Below are 14,225 nucleotides of genomic sequence, written 5' to 3' on the forward strand. Positions count from 1 at the left end.
ATGCCTCATCTTACCTCTACCTCCCAAGTGCTAGAATTACAGACCTTTCCCACCATGTCTGGTTCATGCAGTGCTAGAGATCCAGCTCAGAAGTTTGTGCATACTAACCAAGCCCTCTACCAACTGAGCTACATCCCCAGCAGGTTTTTGAGATAGTCTTAAGTAGCCCTTGCTGGCCTCAAACTCTGTCTAGCCAAAGACACCCTTGAACTCCTACAGAAATTCATCACCATGCCCAGCTTGGAAGCATCACTCTTATTGTAGGCCTCTTTACCCAAACAAGATTTCTCAGTAAAAGAGGGGCAGTCTTGAGCAAGGCAGGGATTCTGTCAGAAAGACCATAGTTCTTAGAAGATTGTAGCTCACAGTATCACTTGATCAAGTCCTTAAGTGTCTTTAAATTTTGGATTCTTGAATTTATAACATTGACAAACTTCATTTCTGTAGTTTATTTTGGCAGGGTCTTACGTGGCCTCATTTCTTCACAAGGACTTAAAAATGAAGCTCAATGAAAAGAGCATCTTCATACTTTTAGCACCATGTGTCTCCTGTGCTTTCTCCACATGAAGACCCCTAGCCCTCACACCCTACTGCGCATCGCCATCTCAGTAGTGAAGTCAGCTTCACTAGCATGTGCTTTTGTCACTCTTTGCACACAAAAAGGTCATCTGGGGCTAAAATTTTACAGCAATACCTTCATATTCCTAGGAATATGTCAGTCAATAAAGTGCTTTCTATGCAAGCATCAGGACCTGAGTTTGATCCCCAGGGTTTTTTAAAACCAAACATGGTAGTGCTTGTTTATAACTCCAGGAGGATCCCTGGGGCTCACTGGCCAGCTAACTTACCTTTGTTGAACTCAGGCCAGTGAGAGAGACCTTATCACAAACCAAGTGGACAGCTCCTGAAAAACAACACTGAGGTGGTCCTCAGGCTTCCATAGGCATGCACATGCATGCATATCTACATACATGCACACATGCACGCGCATGAACCCACATACTGTCCTAGTTTCTGTTGCTGTGATAAAATACTCTGACATTAGCAACTTAACAGGGAAAAGGTTTATTTCAATCCACAACTCTAAGGTAATCCACAACGCTATGGTAATTTTCATTAAAATTAATTAATGAAATGCATTACTTTGTATGCTAATCCAAATTTTTTTTCTTTCATACTGAGATTTTATTGGTCGAGGACCAGTACACAGACATTTCAATTCGTACACAATTAAGAATTGTACCAAAAGTCTAAAGAACCACGTATTGTGTTTCTTTTGTAAAAGTCATTTCAGTGATGTTCCAGCTTCAAACCTGGTGACACATTTCCCTTCAGGGGACTCATTAACAGCATCATCAAATGCTGACCAACAATCCTTACTTCCACTGAAATTTATTATCGCATACACTAGACACTCAAATTTTCATCTTTCACAGCACAGTATCAAAACCGTTAGGAAAACTGGACCACCATGACCAGATGTTACAGAGGGCACACAGTTCTGACAGGGTGAAGACGTGATGACCAAGGAGTGTTTTTGTTTTTTTTTTTTAGAAAACAGTTTACTAAAAACACAGGACTAGAAGTCATCTAAAATATTCAAGACACATTAAATGCACAACTGAGACTCCAAATTGCCATTTAGTATGCTCTGGGTCACAGGATATAAAACTAACCCCCTCTATGGAATGTTACACCAACACCCAAGACAGTCACAGCCTCCCATGATTCAATATCCCACTATTTTCTGGTTGTACCAAAAAATAAACAACCAGTGAATGATTTCACCTCTTAAAAAAAAATCATTTACACTTAAAAACTGGGATGAGGTCAGATTTTCCCCTTTCAAAAATGTTTCTAGAGCTACTGAAAAACTTGCATTTACAAAATAGCTGATAAAAATAATCCTCTGGATTGTACAAGAAGGGTGATGGGGAAACTGGCGGACAGGATGCGGATCAGCGGGACTTGGCTTCTTTCTCTTCTCCTTCAGAGGTGGGACTCCCCTTGTTGCCCGTCTCTCGGTTTTCGGCAGGCAGGTCTTTAGTCTCCCAGTTGGCTACTTCTGTCTGCTTTCCCTTTGCTCCCCTTTTTCCTTTTGTCGGCACTTTTTTGTCCGAAGATTTATCCTTTCCCGAGGCCTTTTTTGGCAGCAGCAAGTTTGGCCTCACAGATCTGCGCTTGGGCTCCTCCTTGCCCACAGCCTCAGAGCTGACCTTCCTCTTGGGCATCGTGGTGGCCACGGGCGCGTGGGAAGCGAAGGGCCGTCACCTAGCTGTGATGCCTGGCCGCTGCTCCTCTTTTTTTTGTCTTTTTAAGACAGAGTCTGCCTGTAGCCCCAGCGGGCCAGGCTGGCTTTGCACTCACAGAGATACACATGCCTCAGCTTCCCGAGTGCTGGGATCAAGGGCAGGCACCACCACGCCCTGCTGCTAATCCAAATTTTTTAAAGAAAAGGAAAAATAAATGTTTCATTTATCAATAAAGGAAAAAATAATAATAAAGATGTGGTGGTTTGTGCTTGTAATCCCAGCACTCAAGAGATAGAGGCAGGAGGGTACAGAAGTTAAGGTTAGTCTTAATCTATATAGGGAGTTGGGTGGCAGCTGGGTTAAGTGCCAGTTTGTACAGGTTTCTGGGCCGCTGACCTTACCAGGTTCTTTTTCTGCTTGGCAGGTGCAGAACAAGCTGGACGGTTGTTGTTATGCTGTGAAGCGCATCCCCATCAACCCAGCCAGCAGGCACTTCCGCAGGATCAAGGGTGAGGTGACACTGCTGTCACGCCTGCACCATGAGAACATCGTACGCTACTACAACGCCTGGATTGAGCGGCATGAGCGGCCTGCTGTACCAGGGACGCCACCCCCAGATTCAACACCCCTGGCCCTGGACAGCCGAGCTGCCTGTGGGCATGCAGCAGGCGACACAGAGGAGCTGGGCAGCGTGGAGGCAGCAGCACCACCACCCATCCTTAGCAGCTCGGTGGAGTGGAGCACGTCTGCAGAGCGCTCCTCCAGTGCCCGCTTCCCAGTGGCTGGCCAGGGCTCCAGCAGCGACGAGGATGATGACGAGGATGATCATGATGGAGTCTTCTCCCAGTCCTTTCTGTAAGCCTGCTTGGGAACCACAGGCAGCAGTCCTTAATCTCCCCACAGCTACACCAGGGGAACTCATTTAGAAAGCCACAGTGTTGATCTGTTAAGAAAGAAAGGAACTCATTAAAAACCCTCTTGTAGAAATAGCCAAACGCAGCCCAAAGGGGATTTTTTTACACTGTCTTCAGAAGATTTCAGTAAGCAGGCCTAGAAGAAAGCAAAAGCAATTACTTTCAATACTTTACCTTAGTACATTTAAGAGAAGTTATAACAGGCCATCCCTTTAGATAAGAGCTTCCAATTCTGGACCATTTAAGAACTACAACTTTGGGGTCTTGAGTTAGCACTAACCACAGCTTCCCCAGAAGACACCAAGCTCATAATTATGACCCTGAAATATCAATAAATACCATGTTATAATCTGCCCTAAGTGGGGCTGGAGAGATGGCCTAGTGGTTAAGAGTACTGGCTGCTCTTGCAGAGAATATTCAAGTTCCAGTCCTAGCACCCACATGGCAGCTAACAACCATCTGTAACTACAGTTCCTGGGGATCATACACACCCTCTTCTGGCCTCTGCAGGCATTGCATGCACAGGTACACTTATATAAAAGCAAGCAGAACATTCATACACATAAAAATAAAGAAAATAATTTAAAAATAATCTGCCCTGGGCATTTGCCTTCAGTGTTCTCATTGCATTCAGTTGGATACAGTTTCTCATAACTCATCAATTATGTTAGTTTGGGAAACAATCTGGCTCCTTTTTAAGTGTCCTATGTTTTGCACAACAGGAAAGTAAAACACAGCACATAGTGTGCACAGATTGATATTGCTGGGTGCTGGGTGATGAAGCTAGCTTCTTTGGCTTTCTGGTAAATGAGTTTATCTATTTCTCTTTAAGGGCTGCTTCAGATTCTGACAGTGACATCATCTTTGACAATGAAGATGAAAACAGTAAAAGTCAGAATCAGGTAAATACATAATGAAAGTTACCTCACTTTACTCAGAGCATGGTATGTAAGGAAATATCTGATACCATAAACATCAGGCAGGTTATCAGAGCCTTAATTTGACATGCAAAAATTAATTTTAAAACAAGATCAGTTATTTAAAATATGTGCCTTTATTACTTCACATCATAAAGCATACTGACTTAGAGAAGTAAATTGAGAGCCTGCACTTTTGTGTGTGTGAGATGAAGTTTTATAGAGGATTTGGGGGAATTTTCTATGGATAGGGATGAGGGTTAAATACAATTAAACAGTCTCATCACGGAGTTAGCTTGATCTCTCACACATCATTTAATCTTGATTCCTTGTTTTCATAAGCCAACCTCTAGAACAGTGGTTTTTTGGGGGGGCGGAGGGAGGTTCTTTTTGTGACAGGGTCTCCCTGTAGCCCAGCTAGGCTGGCACTCACTATGCAAACCAGGCTGGCGTCGATCTCACAGAAATCCACCTTCCTCTGCCTCCCAAGTGCTGGGATTACATGATACCCAGCCTAGAACAGTGATGTATGTGTAATCTATAATGTTTTATGAGTTAATTTAGAGAGTTGCATCCAGCCTTTTACTTCTGATGCTGTAGACAGAAGTAGAGAATACAGATTGCACCTCACTTTTAGTAAAACTGAACTTTGTTAGTAGAATTTGTCTCTTGTGTATGTGTCTACTAGGTAGGATATAAAATGTACTTCTCGTGGCTGGTGGTTTAAAAACTCCACAAACACTGATGCAGACCCCATGCACCTCTTCCTCTTGCTCTGACCAGGCTATAGAGCCCCAGGCTGGTGCCTGGAGCTCAGAGAGTGTGGGCTGCTGAGGCTATCCATTGCTACTTGAGAGAAATAAACCATCTGACTAGGGGTGGCCTGTGATAACTTTTATTACTGGGAATAAAAACGTAATCACCAGCTTTTATAAGGGTTCATTCACAGGAGATGTGGACCCTGCTAGATATGTAATTCAATTGATTTGAAGATTTGAAGGATTAGCCAGTGTTTTGTTTGTTTTAGTTTGTCTTGTTTTTTGAGGCAGGATCTCCCTATAGCCTCAGCCAGCCTAGAACTCGGTAAACCAGGATGGCCTTGCTCTCACAGAGATTTGCCTGCCTCTGCCTCCATGTGCTAGAATTAAAGGTATGTGACACCACACCCAGTTCAGTGTATTTTATAAATTAAAGTCACTTTAAACTCCTCTTGATTTAATATTTAATTATAAATTTATCCAGAATAGTAGCATAAATAAGCTAAACTGCTAAAGCAAAAGCTATGTTTGGTTTTAGTATTAGCTGTGCATTTCATTATTATGGGGGCATCAGATGTATGCTCTCAGTTTGGCTCAGTTAAAGACAGTACCTCATGGACACTCTCAATGATGGGTAGAAATTTCAGGAGGTTAATAATCCTCACAAATAATCTCCAGAGAATATAAATGATTCAGTAGTCGAACCCAGTTGTTTAAAGAGCAGAGCTTTTTATTTTTATGTTATTAAGGAAAAATATTGACAAATCCTTCCTCATAAAAACTGCAAATCAAGCTGGAGGCAGAAGCAGGTGAGCCTGTGTGAGATCAAAACCAGCCTGGTCTACATAGCAAGTCCCAGGTCATCTGGGGCTACTTGGGAGACCCTGTCTCAAAAAAACACAGTAAAAACCCTCCTGCAAGTTAGAAATGGTTAGATGCTAATTAATGCTTTTTCCCTACTTGAAGTTAAAAACATTCAAATACATCTATCAAGAGAAACGAGTTTTTTAAAGGTGCCATGTGTTAGAAAAAAAATTGGCTGCAGGGAATAAGTTAGCTATGTGAAGAAGTGGGTGTAGATCACATGCCTCTTTAAGTGGCAACTAAGGGCTTGATCTTTAAGGGAACAGCAAAGAGGGCAGTGTACCCTTTGACAGAATGAGCACATTAAAACTGCTCTCACTAAATCCCACTGAAGGAAGACATCCCATAAACACTGACCCTACTGTTCTTACATATAGGCCATCAACTGTAAGACCCAACAAGGAGTCTTTCTGTTCCTTATGTACCTTTAATATCTACCTGCTTCCTGTTTCCCCTGTTGTTCTGTATAGTAACAGATCTGTAAGCTATACAGAAGCTTCTGGTTAGAGCAGACTTGCCTTAAAATTCCTGCGAACTTATAAAGGACAGTGGTTGTGTTCTGTTCAGCTGACCTCCCCTAAGTCAATAGGATGGCCGTGCACAGGGATTGGGGAAGGGGCACAAGTTCTTGAAGATGGTAATGCTCTTGTTTAATTTCAGTCCCCAGTTTGAGTTCTCATGTGTTCCTCCTGTCTTAGGGTGAAGATTGCAGTGAAAAAGAGAGCGGCCATAAGAGCGAGCCGTCAGTGACCACTGAGGCTGTGCACTACCTGTATATCCAGGTGAGGTCCTGGAGTGTAGCTTGGTGATGTGGTACCTCACAGTGTTCGTTGATGGGCATGTTCCAAGATATATCCACAAGATAACAGGCAGAAAACGGCTAGCCAGCATTGCTAAAGATTAATTGCCCAGAGAGGTTACAGCATGGAGGCCTTTTCCCCCCAGCCTTGAACTCATCCTTTCTCAACGTGCATCAGGAGGTACCTGCTGTACAGGTGCTCTGAGTTCAGGCTGTGCAAATTCATATCCCAGATCTGACGCCACCCTGTGAGCACAGATGAGATTCTTCAGTTTTTTGTGCCTCAGTTTCCCACAAATTAAATATCTGATAGACTTGTAGCAACTAACTAAGATGAAGTGTATGAAATGCTTATAACTGTCTAAATCCCATAAATGCTAGACTGGGGATGTCTTCCACTTTGTTGAACAACCAGATCTGAAAAGCAAAGTATGATGTGCATACTCATGCATGCAAAAGAAACCAGTGTGACTTTAAGCACAGTGGCTGATCTGGGAACTTCAGAAACCAAGAGAGCCACAGGCACATCAGTTCCAATAAGTCATCACTGGAAAGAAGTTCAGGCTTTTTGACCTGCTTCTGTGCCTGAGCAGTAAGTAGCCTGCCAGGCAGCCTTGGGCCCTGTCAGCAGAGGGACAGCTGTATACCAAAGAAAAGGTATTTCCTGTACCCTGGTGAATAGGACCATGAGGCAGGTTTTTCAAGTACTGTGCAGAAAAGGAACCCTCTGTCAAGTCAGAATATTTCAGGAGCCAGCTTAGGTGATTGCCTTTCTGGGTCAGGGACCAGTTTCAGCTGTTTCCTATCATAAATACATTTGAGGTACCACTTACACAGATTCAAGCATTTTGTTACTTCATTACTACTATCTGCCTGTGTCCTTTCTTTTAAACAATCTTAGTGAAGTGGCTCCATATGGGAGGAATAGGAAGTGTGGGTAGGACTCACAGGGTTTGGGGAGGCCCTGGCTGAGGCCTGGAAGATGACTCAGAATGTGCCAGCAGTAATTCCGAGGAGAGTAAATCCTCTTTAAAAACAGTACCACTCTTCTGCATGAGAAATTTCCACCCTGGCACCCAGGGTTTCATCATTCAGATACTCCCTGTTAACCTCAGGTTTAAATGATGCTACATTGTTTGCTGGTCTATTAATAGACCCAAGAAGGGGTGAGATGGAGCTCTGGCTTGAATGCTTTCATGGGTATAATGCTGTGCTCTCAAAGGCCATTTGTCTTTAATGTACAAATAAAGCTAATGACATCATTAGGTTAATTAGCCTCCTTAGAAAGTTGAGACTGGGAGCAACCTTGTAAAATAATATCATTTTATTATAATCTTAATTTTCATATTTGTGACAAGGATTTTAAACAAATGAGACCTTTTAAAAATAAGCAGTTATATTAAGAAAATAAAAATAAGGCTGGGTATGGTGGTACATGCCTTTAATCCTAGCACTCACGCAGGAAAGGCAGGCGAATCTCTGTGAGATTGAGGCCAGCCTGGTCTACATAGTGAGTTCCAGGCCATCTGGGGCTACAGGAAGACACTGCCTCAAAAATACCCCACCCAAAAAAGCAGGAATCAAAAGTCAAACAGACATAAGGATTAAGCGATGTGATGGAATTTTCTCTTTTAAGGGCAACTGAAAAGCATATAAGAAAAACACCACTTTTAAAGACCTGAAGAAAAAGGGCAACAGGGTTGTGTAAAAAACCTAACTAACTAACTAAATAAATAAACAAACAAATAAGGTAGAGGGTATAGCTTAGCAGTAGAACGGTTGTGTAAAAAACCTAACTAACTAACTAAATAAATAAACAAACAAATAAGGTAGAGGGTATAGCTTAGCAGTAGAACAGTTGTGTAGCATGCAAGAGAGCTTGGGTTCAATCCCTTTGGGGACAAAAGAGTTTGAGGGGTAGTATTTTGGGTGCTGGGAATTGACCCCAGAGCTTCATGCATGCTTGAATGTCTCTCTGCCACTGGACTGCATCCCCATTCCTCAAGGTATTTACTCTCGGGTTTGTTTTGTTTTGCTGTGTGAAAAATACAATTCTTTCCGTAACTGTTTAAAAATCCTTATTCCAAGTTTTAACATGAATGATAACATTGATTGCAATTATTTTGAACTTTTGGTATAATCATGCCCTGCCTGATTTGTTCTCATTTGTAGATGGAGTACTGTGAAAAGAGCACTTTACGTGACACCATTGACCAGGGACTGTTTCGAGACACTGTCAGGCTCTGGAGGCTTTTTCGAGAGATTCTGGATGGATTATCTTATATCCATGAGAAAGTAATCTTTGTAATATTTCATGTCTAGATATGTATATTTACATAAATTATGTGCGTATGCTTGTTTGTGCACAGATATATTTGGGGCTATACTTGCCCATGCACATACACGTAGAGGTCAAAGGTCAACGCTAGCCTCTGTTGGTCTCCATCTTATTTTTGAAGACAAGGTCTTTCACTGAATCTGGAGTTCATCATTTCAACTAGACTGGCCAGAAAGCTCTCAGGATCCACCTGTCCCTGCCACCCTCCTCTAGCACTAAGGTTACAGGTGCATGCCACTGCACCCATCTTTTATATGGGTGCTGAGGATTTCAACTCAGGTCCTCATGCTTACACAGGAAATACTTTACCTACTGACCCATCTCCCAAGCTTCTATTTATGTACATTACTATAAAAAACTAAATAGGAGAATGGAGAACAAACAAAGCAGGGAGAAAACTATATAAATCTTGAAAAAAATAAAAATGAGATTGTTTAATGCATCAGCCAGTGAAAAGATGTTAGCTTTTTTCTTTGTCTCAATTTTCTTGAACATCAGAATGTTTATACTATGCCATGTTTACACTGAGAAGCCAAAGCTATAATTTACATAACTGATTTAGAAATTATTGTTTAGAAGCATAATTTGTAGGGTGGAAAATAAACAGGAATTCTAATGAGCTCCATTAGAAGTTTGACTGTGGTGCTGTCCTAGGGGCCTGGGACCTGCTCTGTGTACTCCCCTCCTCTCCAGCTCATTTGCTCAGTATCTACAGACCATTTGCTGGGCCTCTGTCACCTGCATAGGCAGCCTCACCTACAAGGCAACTACATGCTTGAGAGGGACGTCTTGTCCTTAGAAAGAACCAGAATTTGCCTTCATATAGTGGTGAAAGATTGGACAAGGAAGAATCTGTATTATATTTAGTATCTTCTAGCAATAAGCAGGATGAGCCCTTAGGAAATGGAGAAAGTAGGGCTTGCCCCTACTAGATATGGGAGGTCCAAACTTGAATTGGTAGAATTATGTGCAAAACTCATGAAAGGGGTGGTACTTGTAAATGTTGGTGTGATTTGAATGAGTGGAAAAATGAGAGTATCCTGGATGGAGAAGCAGTGCAAAGAAAGGAACAGAGAGAAAATGAAAGCACCTTCTGGCTGGAGTGGTGTTTTGTGGTACAGCAGAGAAAGAGGCAGCGTGAAGTTGGTGGATGGGGCTGTGGAGGCCATGAGGAGGAGCCCTTGGATTGCCCCTGCTCAAGACCACTGGGTGATATGGGAGATGCTGGAGAGGTAGTAGCAGGGAACATTCCAGAGACCAGACACCTGGACCAGATGATCAGCCAGAAAAGATCTTATCCTGTTGTCATCATACGGTTGGCCTTTCAAATCAGGAAGCAGGTAAAATTTTCACTCAGCCCTACATGGGAAGCAATTGTCTATCTCTTTGTTCTCTTCCAATAGGGAATGATTCACCGGGATTTGAAGCCTGTCAACATCTTTTTGGATTCTGATGACCATGTGAAAATAGGTGATTTTGGTTTGGCAACAGACCATCTAGCCTTCACTGTGAGTATTTTTAAAATCAGGCTATGCTTGAAAATGGCCTGGTTGCCTTAGTTCTGGAAGTAAGGAGACAGTAGAGGGCCTCCTGAGCCCTGCTGTGGTTACCCTCCAGGAGGGAGGGGAGTCTGAAGGGGCATGCTGTAAGTGACCTCTTGGGTTTTGAAGTTAAGGGACATGAAGTTAATTGGTTTATGAACAATATTTAGGCCAAAGGCATAAAATACTTTATGAAATAATTTGGCATTTTGGTCTCTCATGCAAGGCACTTGGCAAGATGTTTTACACTTGAGAAGCCTTTAGTTAGTTTTCAGAAATGAGGCTCAAAAACAAACCCTGGGGCTGAAATGATAGCTCAGTGGTTAAGAGCACTGGCTGCTCTTACAGAGGACCTGAGTTTGATTCCTAGCACCCATATAGTGGCTAACAGTTGTCTGTAACAATTGTCCCGGACAACACGTAGTTCAGGTATCTGTTCAAACCTCATGGTGTTGTTATTGGTATTTGGAAGTTATACAATGAAAATAAAGAGAAGAAGCTTGGAGTCCCACTAAACCCGTGGCAGCCTTATCACTGCTCTGTGCCATGACCTTAGGCAAATGTGTGAACCTGTGGCTCCTCATGTCTCAAAGACTTGTCAGCAAAGTAGAACCAGAAGGCAAATGAAGGCGCCTGAAGAGTGGTAGTGCAAACCTCTGGATGACTTCATCACTATCTTGGTTTAGGCTGTAGCATGGGGTATGACTATTAGAGGTGTGGAGAGGTGATGCTACTCAGCGATTGTGAACAGCAAGTGACAATGGGGCCAATTTGGTGACCAACCTCTAGGAAAAAAAATAGCAAAAACTAACCTTGAAAAAATAGTAGCACTGGAAAAGTTAGAAGGAAGATTTTGTTACTGTTGTTAATACTCTTTTTAAAATACTCTTTTTTAATACAGTTAGCCTTCCTGATAAGTAGATTCTGTTCTTGGTGTTTACAGTGTGAACAGAAATTGGTTCCTAAAACATTCTGGGTATTTTGACCTGAAGAGAGCTGTCTAGTGAATTGCTCTTCGTCCTCATTAGTTTTCATTGAGTTTCCTTTGAGCATAAATGGGTTAGCTAAATATAAAAAATAAGTAAATAAGCCGGGCGTGGTGGTGCACACCATTAATCCCAGCACTCGGAGGCAGAGGCAGGTGGAGCTCTGAGTTCAAGGCCAGCCTGGTCTACATATGAGTTACAGGCCAGCTGGGGCTACAGGGAGACCCTGTTTTGAAAAAAACAACAACAACAAAAAGCAAATAAACTCACAAAAGCCATGTGTAACCTACTCTTATGTCCACGTTAGCTTTTCAATCTTCATTTAGAAAGGTATGCACCACTGCTATGGAATGCTATCATGCATTTATCTATTTTTTAATTCACTTGTGTTTTTAGGCTGATGGCAAACAGGATGAGCAGGCAGGAGATCACGTGATTAAGTCAGACCCTTCAGGTAAATCCAGAAGACTCTATTTCATTGATGTGTTTAAAAGCAAGCCACAGAACTTCTTAACCTGAAACCTGCCTTTTACTTATAAATGATTTATTCAAAATCAAATTGAAATTATTCATTAGCACATTATAAAACTCTTTTGAATTTTTTTTTTTTCCTTTCTCACTGTTCTTCAGAAATATAAGAGCTTTGGTTAGAAAAATAATGGGTTCCTGGGCGCCCAAAGCTCTACTTTGACCAGCTCAAGTGGTTCTGTATGGTTACCTTAGGACCTGGCCCAACTAAGATCCTATCTGGTCCTGGTCTTACTGCGTAACAGCAGAGACAGCTCTTTATGGGGCTGTCTAGGACTTAGATTAGTTTGTATACTGTTGACTTTCCTTCCCTGTGAGCACTGCAGATGGCTAACAGATTAGGCCTTACTTTTAAGAAGCTCTTTTGTTTTGGGCCAGGAGATAGCTCAAGGGGTAAAGACACTTGCCACCAAAACTGATAACCTTAGTCTAATCTCTGGAATTCACATGATAGAAGAAGACAACCAACTCCTACAAGTTGTTTTTGAACCTCCACATGTGTTCAGTGGCACCCAGCACATCCACACACACATAAATGAGTGTAAAGAGAAATTTTTAATTTGCCTTATGTAGCCTGGGGTGTATAGCTCAATGCCACTTGCCTGGGTTCGATCTCTTAGCACTGAAAAACAATACTACCAATAATAACAATTTGCCTTATCTGTAGTCCCATTGCTGAACTGGTCTTCCTGTTTTCCTCCACACAGGCCGCTTGACTGGCATGGTTGGCACTGCTCTGTATGTAAGCCCTGAGGTCCAAGGAAGCACCAAGTCTGCATATAACCAGGTACAGAGTTTTAGGGGGACCAGCTGAAGAGCAAATCATTAGTAAGAGCATCAAGATCGTAGCACTCAGGGTTTAGTTATAGCTGAAATGGTAAGGAACAGTTGCTGATTCCCATTCCAGGCAGGGCACGAGGCACCCGAGGGCCAGAACTGAAGTTGTTATGGTTGTTGCAGGAGTTTTCAGTCCTTCTATCCATCCAAAGTCTGTGAGCTAACCCCTGTGCAATTCCCCTATCCAGGTCAGGAATACGTGGGGCAAGACAGACACAGGAGTAAGACACCGGGGCCCCAGCACTCAGGGAGCTGACCCACTGATGGATGAACAGATAGTCAGCAAGGAAGAAGTAACAGAAATCATCCTAAATTGTGATGAGGGCTATAAAGAAAAGAAATGAAGGCTGGAGAGATGACTCAGGTGGTTGAGAGCACTGACAGCTCTTCCAGAGGACCCGGGTTCAATTCCCAGCACCTACATGGCAACTAGCAGCTGTCCATAACTCCAGTTCCAGGGGATCCAATGGGCATTGCATGACACATAAACACATGCAGCCAATATACTCATAAACAAAAAAACAATAAAAATATTTTTTAAAAAAGAAATGAGTCATGTAGGAAGGCAGTAGTTAGGGGCCCCTTGAAGGTCATTCAGACTTGCCTTTTTTGATCAGTGCTGGGGATCCAAAACAAGAACCTTATACATTCTAGGCAAGTACTAGTGCTCTACCATTGACATATAGCCCTAAACCCTTAAGAGGAAGACATTTAGATGAAAAAAGACAAACCAGGGCTGGAGATGTGGCTCGGTTAGTAGGATACTTGCCTGACATGTGTAAGGCCCTGGGTGTTATCAGTAGCAGTGAAAAAATAATGGATGAGGGACAAACCAGGCACAGTTAGAAGCAGAGCATAGGGGCGGGTTGAAGCAGAGGAAGCCGCAAGCATAAAGAGAAAGCCCCAAGGGAGAGAGAGCTGGGCACTCAGAAAAAGGTCAGCACTGCAGCCTGGTGAGCAACGGGAAGAGAGGCATGTGGTGAACCTAAGTAGGAGGCAGGCATCAGGTCACTCAGGGCAGGGTAAACCAGGACAAGGAGTAGGAGTTTATTTGAAGTGCACAGAGCCACTGAAGAATCTCATGTGACAGAGTTTGTTTTGTAGAAATGCAGTGGCAGGTGGCTGGTGCTAAGGTGGTAGCTGGAGAAATAGGGAGAAGTGGAAGAGAAGGGTGTGGCGGTGAGTTTCCTGGTGTAGGGAAAGGGAAAGAAGGGAAAAGTTCAGACTGGGGTTTCTGCCTGGAGGGTAGATAATTGGGGTGTGGAAAGGTTGGGAAAGGCATAAGGAAGATGGAAAAGATGGCAGGGATAGCCAGTACTAGGTCTGTTGCTTTGAAATGCCTGATTCAGAATCTAATTGAGATATCTAGCCAATGGGTTGTTAGAAACCCAAGACAAGTTCAAAGAAGAGCTCAGAGTCAGAGGTATAAATCTGAGAGAGGACTGTACATGAAGGAGATTTAAAGCTGTGACACTGGATGAGATCACTTAC

General features: G+C 42.8%; 1 protein-coding gene and 1 pseudogene across 3 annotated transcripts in view; one reads left to right on the forward strand and one right to left on the reverse strand.

Annotated features, from left to right (window-relative positions):
- The window catches only part of Eif2ak4 (eukaryotic translation initiation factor 2 alpha kinase 4), a 115,612-nt gene that overhangs the window by 42,473 nt on the left and 58,914 nt on the right, over nucleotides 1-14,225 (forward strand). For all 3 annotated transcript variants that reach the window (XM_029567909.1, XM_008842309.3, XM_029567910.1), the window contains 7 exons: nucleotides 2,677-3,107; nucleotides 3,999-4,068; nucleotides 6,404-6,487; nucleotides 8,677-8,799; nucleotides 10,246-10,350; nucleotides 11,766-11,823; nucleotides 12,605-12,684. In XM_029567909.1, coding sequence (XP_029423769.1) covers nucleotides 2,677-3,107; nucleotides 3,999-4,068; nucleotides 6,404-6,487; nucleotides 8,677-8,799; nucleotides 10,246-10,350; nucleotides 11,766-11,823; nucleotides 12,605-12,684 — 951 coding nt within the window. The remainder of the gene's footprint in view (nucleotides 1-2,676; nucleotides 3,108-3,998; nucleotides 4,069-6,403; nucleotides 6,488-8,676; nucleotides 8,800-10,245; nucleotides 10,351-11,765; nucleotides 11,824-12,604; nucleotides 12,685-14,225) is intronic.
- On the reverse strand, nucleotides 1,959-2,231 carry LOC103741507 (annotated as a pseudogene).

The sequence above is a fragment of the Nannospalax galili genome, unplaced genomic scaffold, assembly GCF_000622305.1.
Source record: "Nannospalax galili isolate Female #2095 unplaced genomic scaffold, S.galili_v1.0 scaffold1400, whole genome shotgun sequence".
In the NCBI taxonomy this organism is placed as follows: Eukaryota; Metazoa; Chordata; class Mammalia; order Rodentia; family Spalacidae; genus Nannospalax; species Nannospalax galili.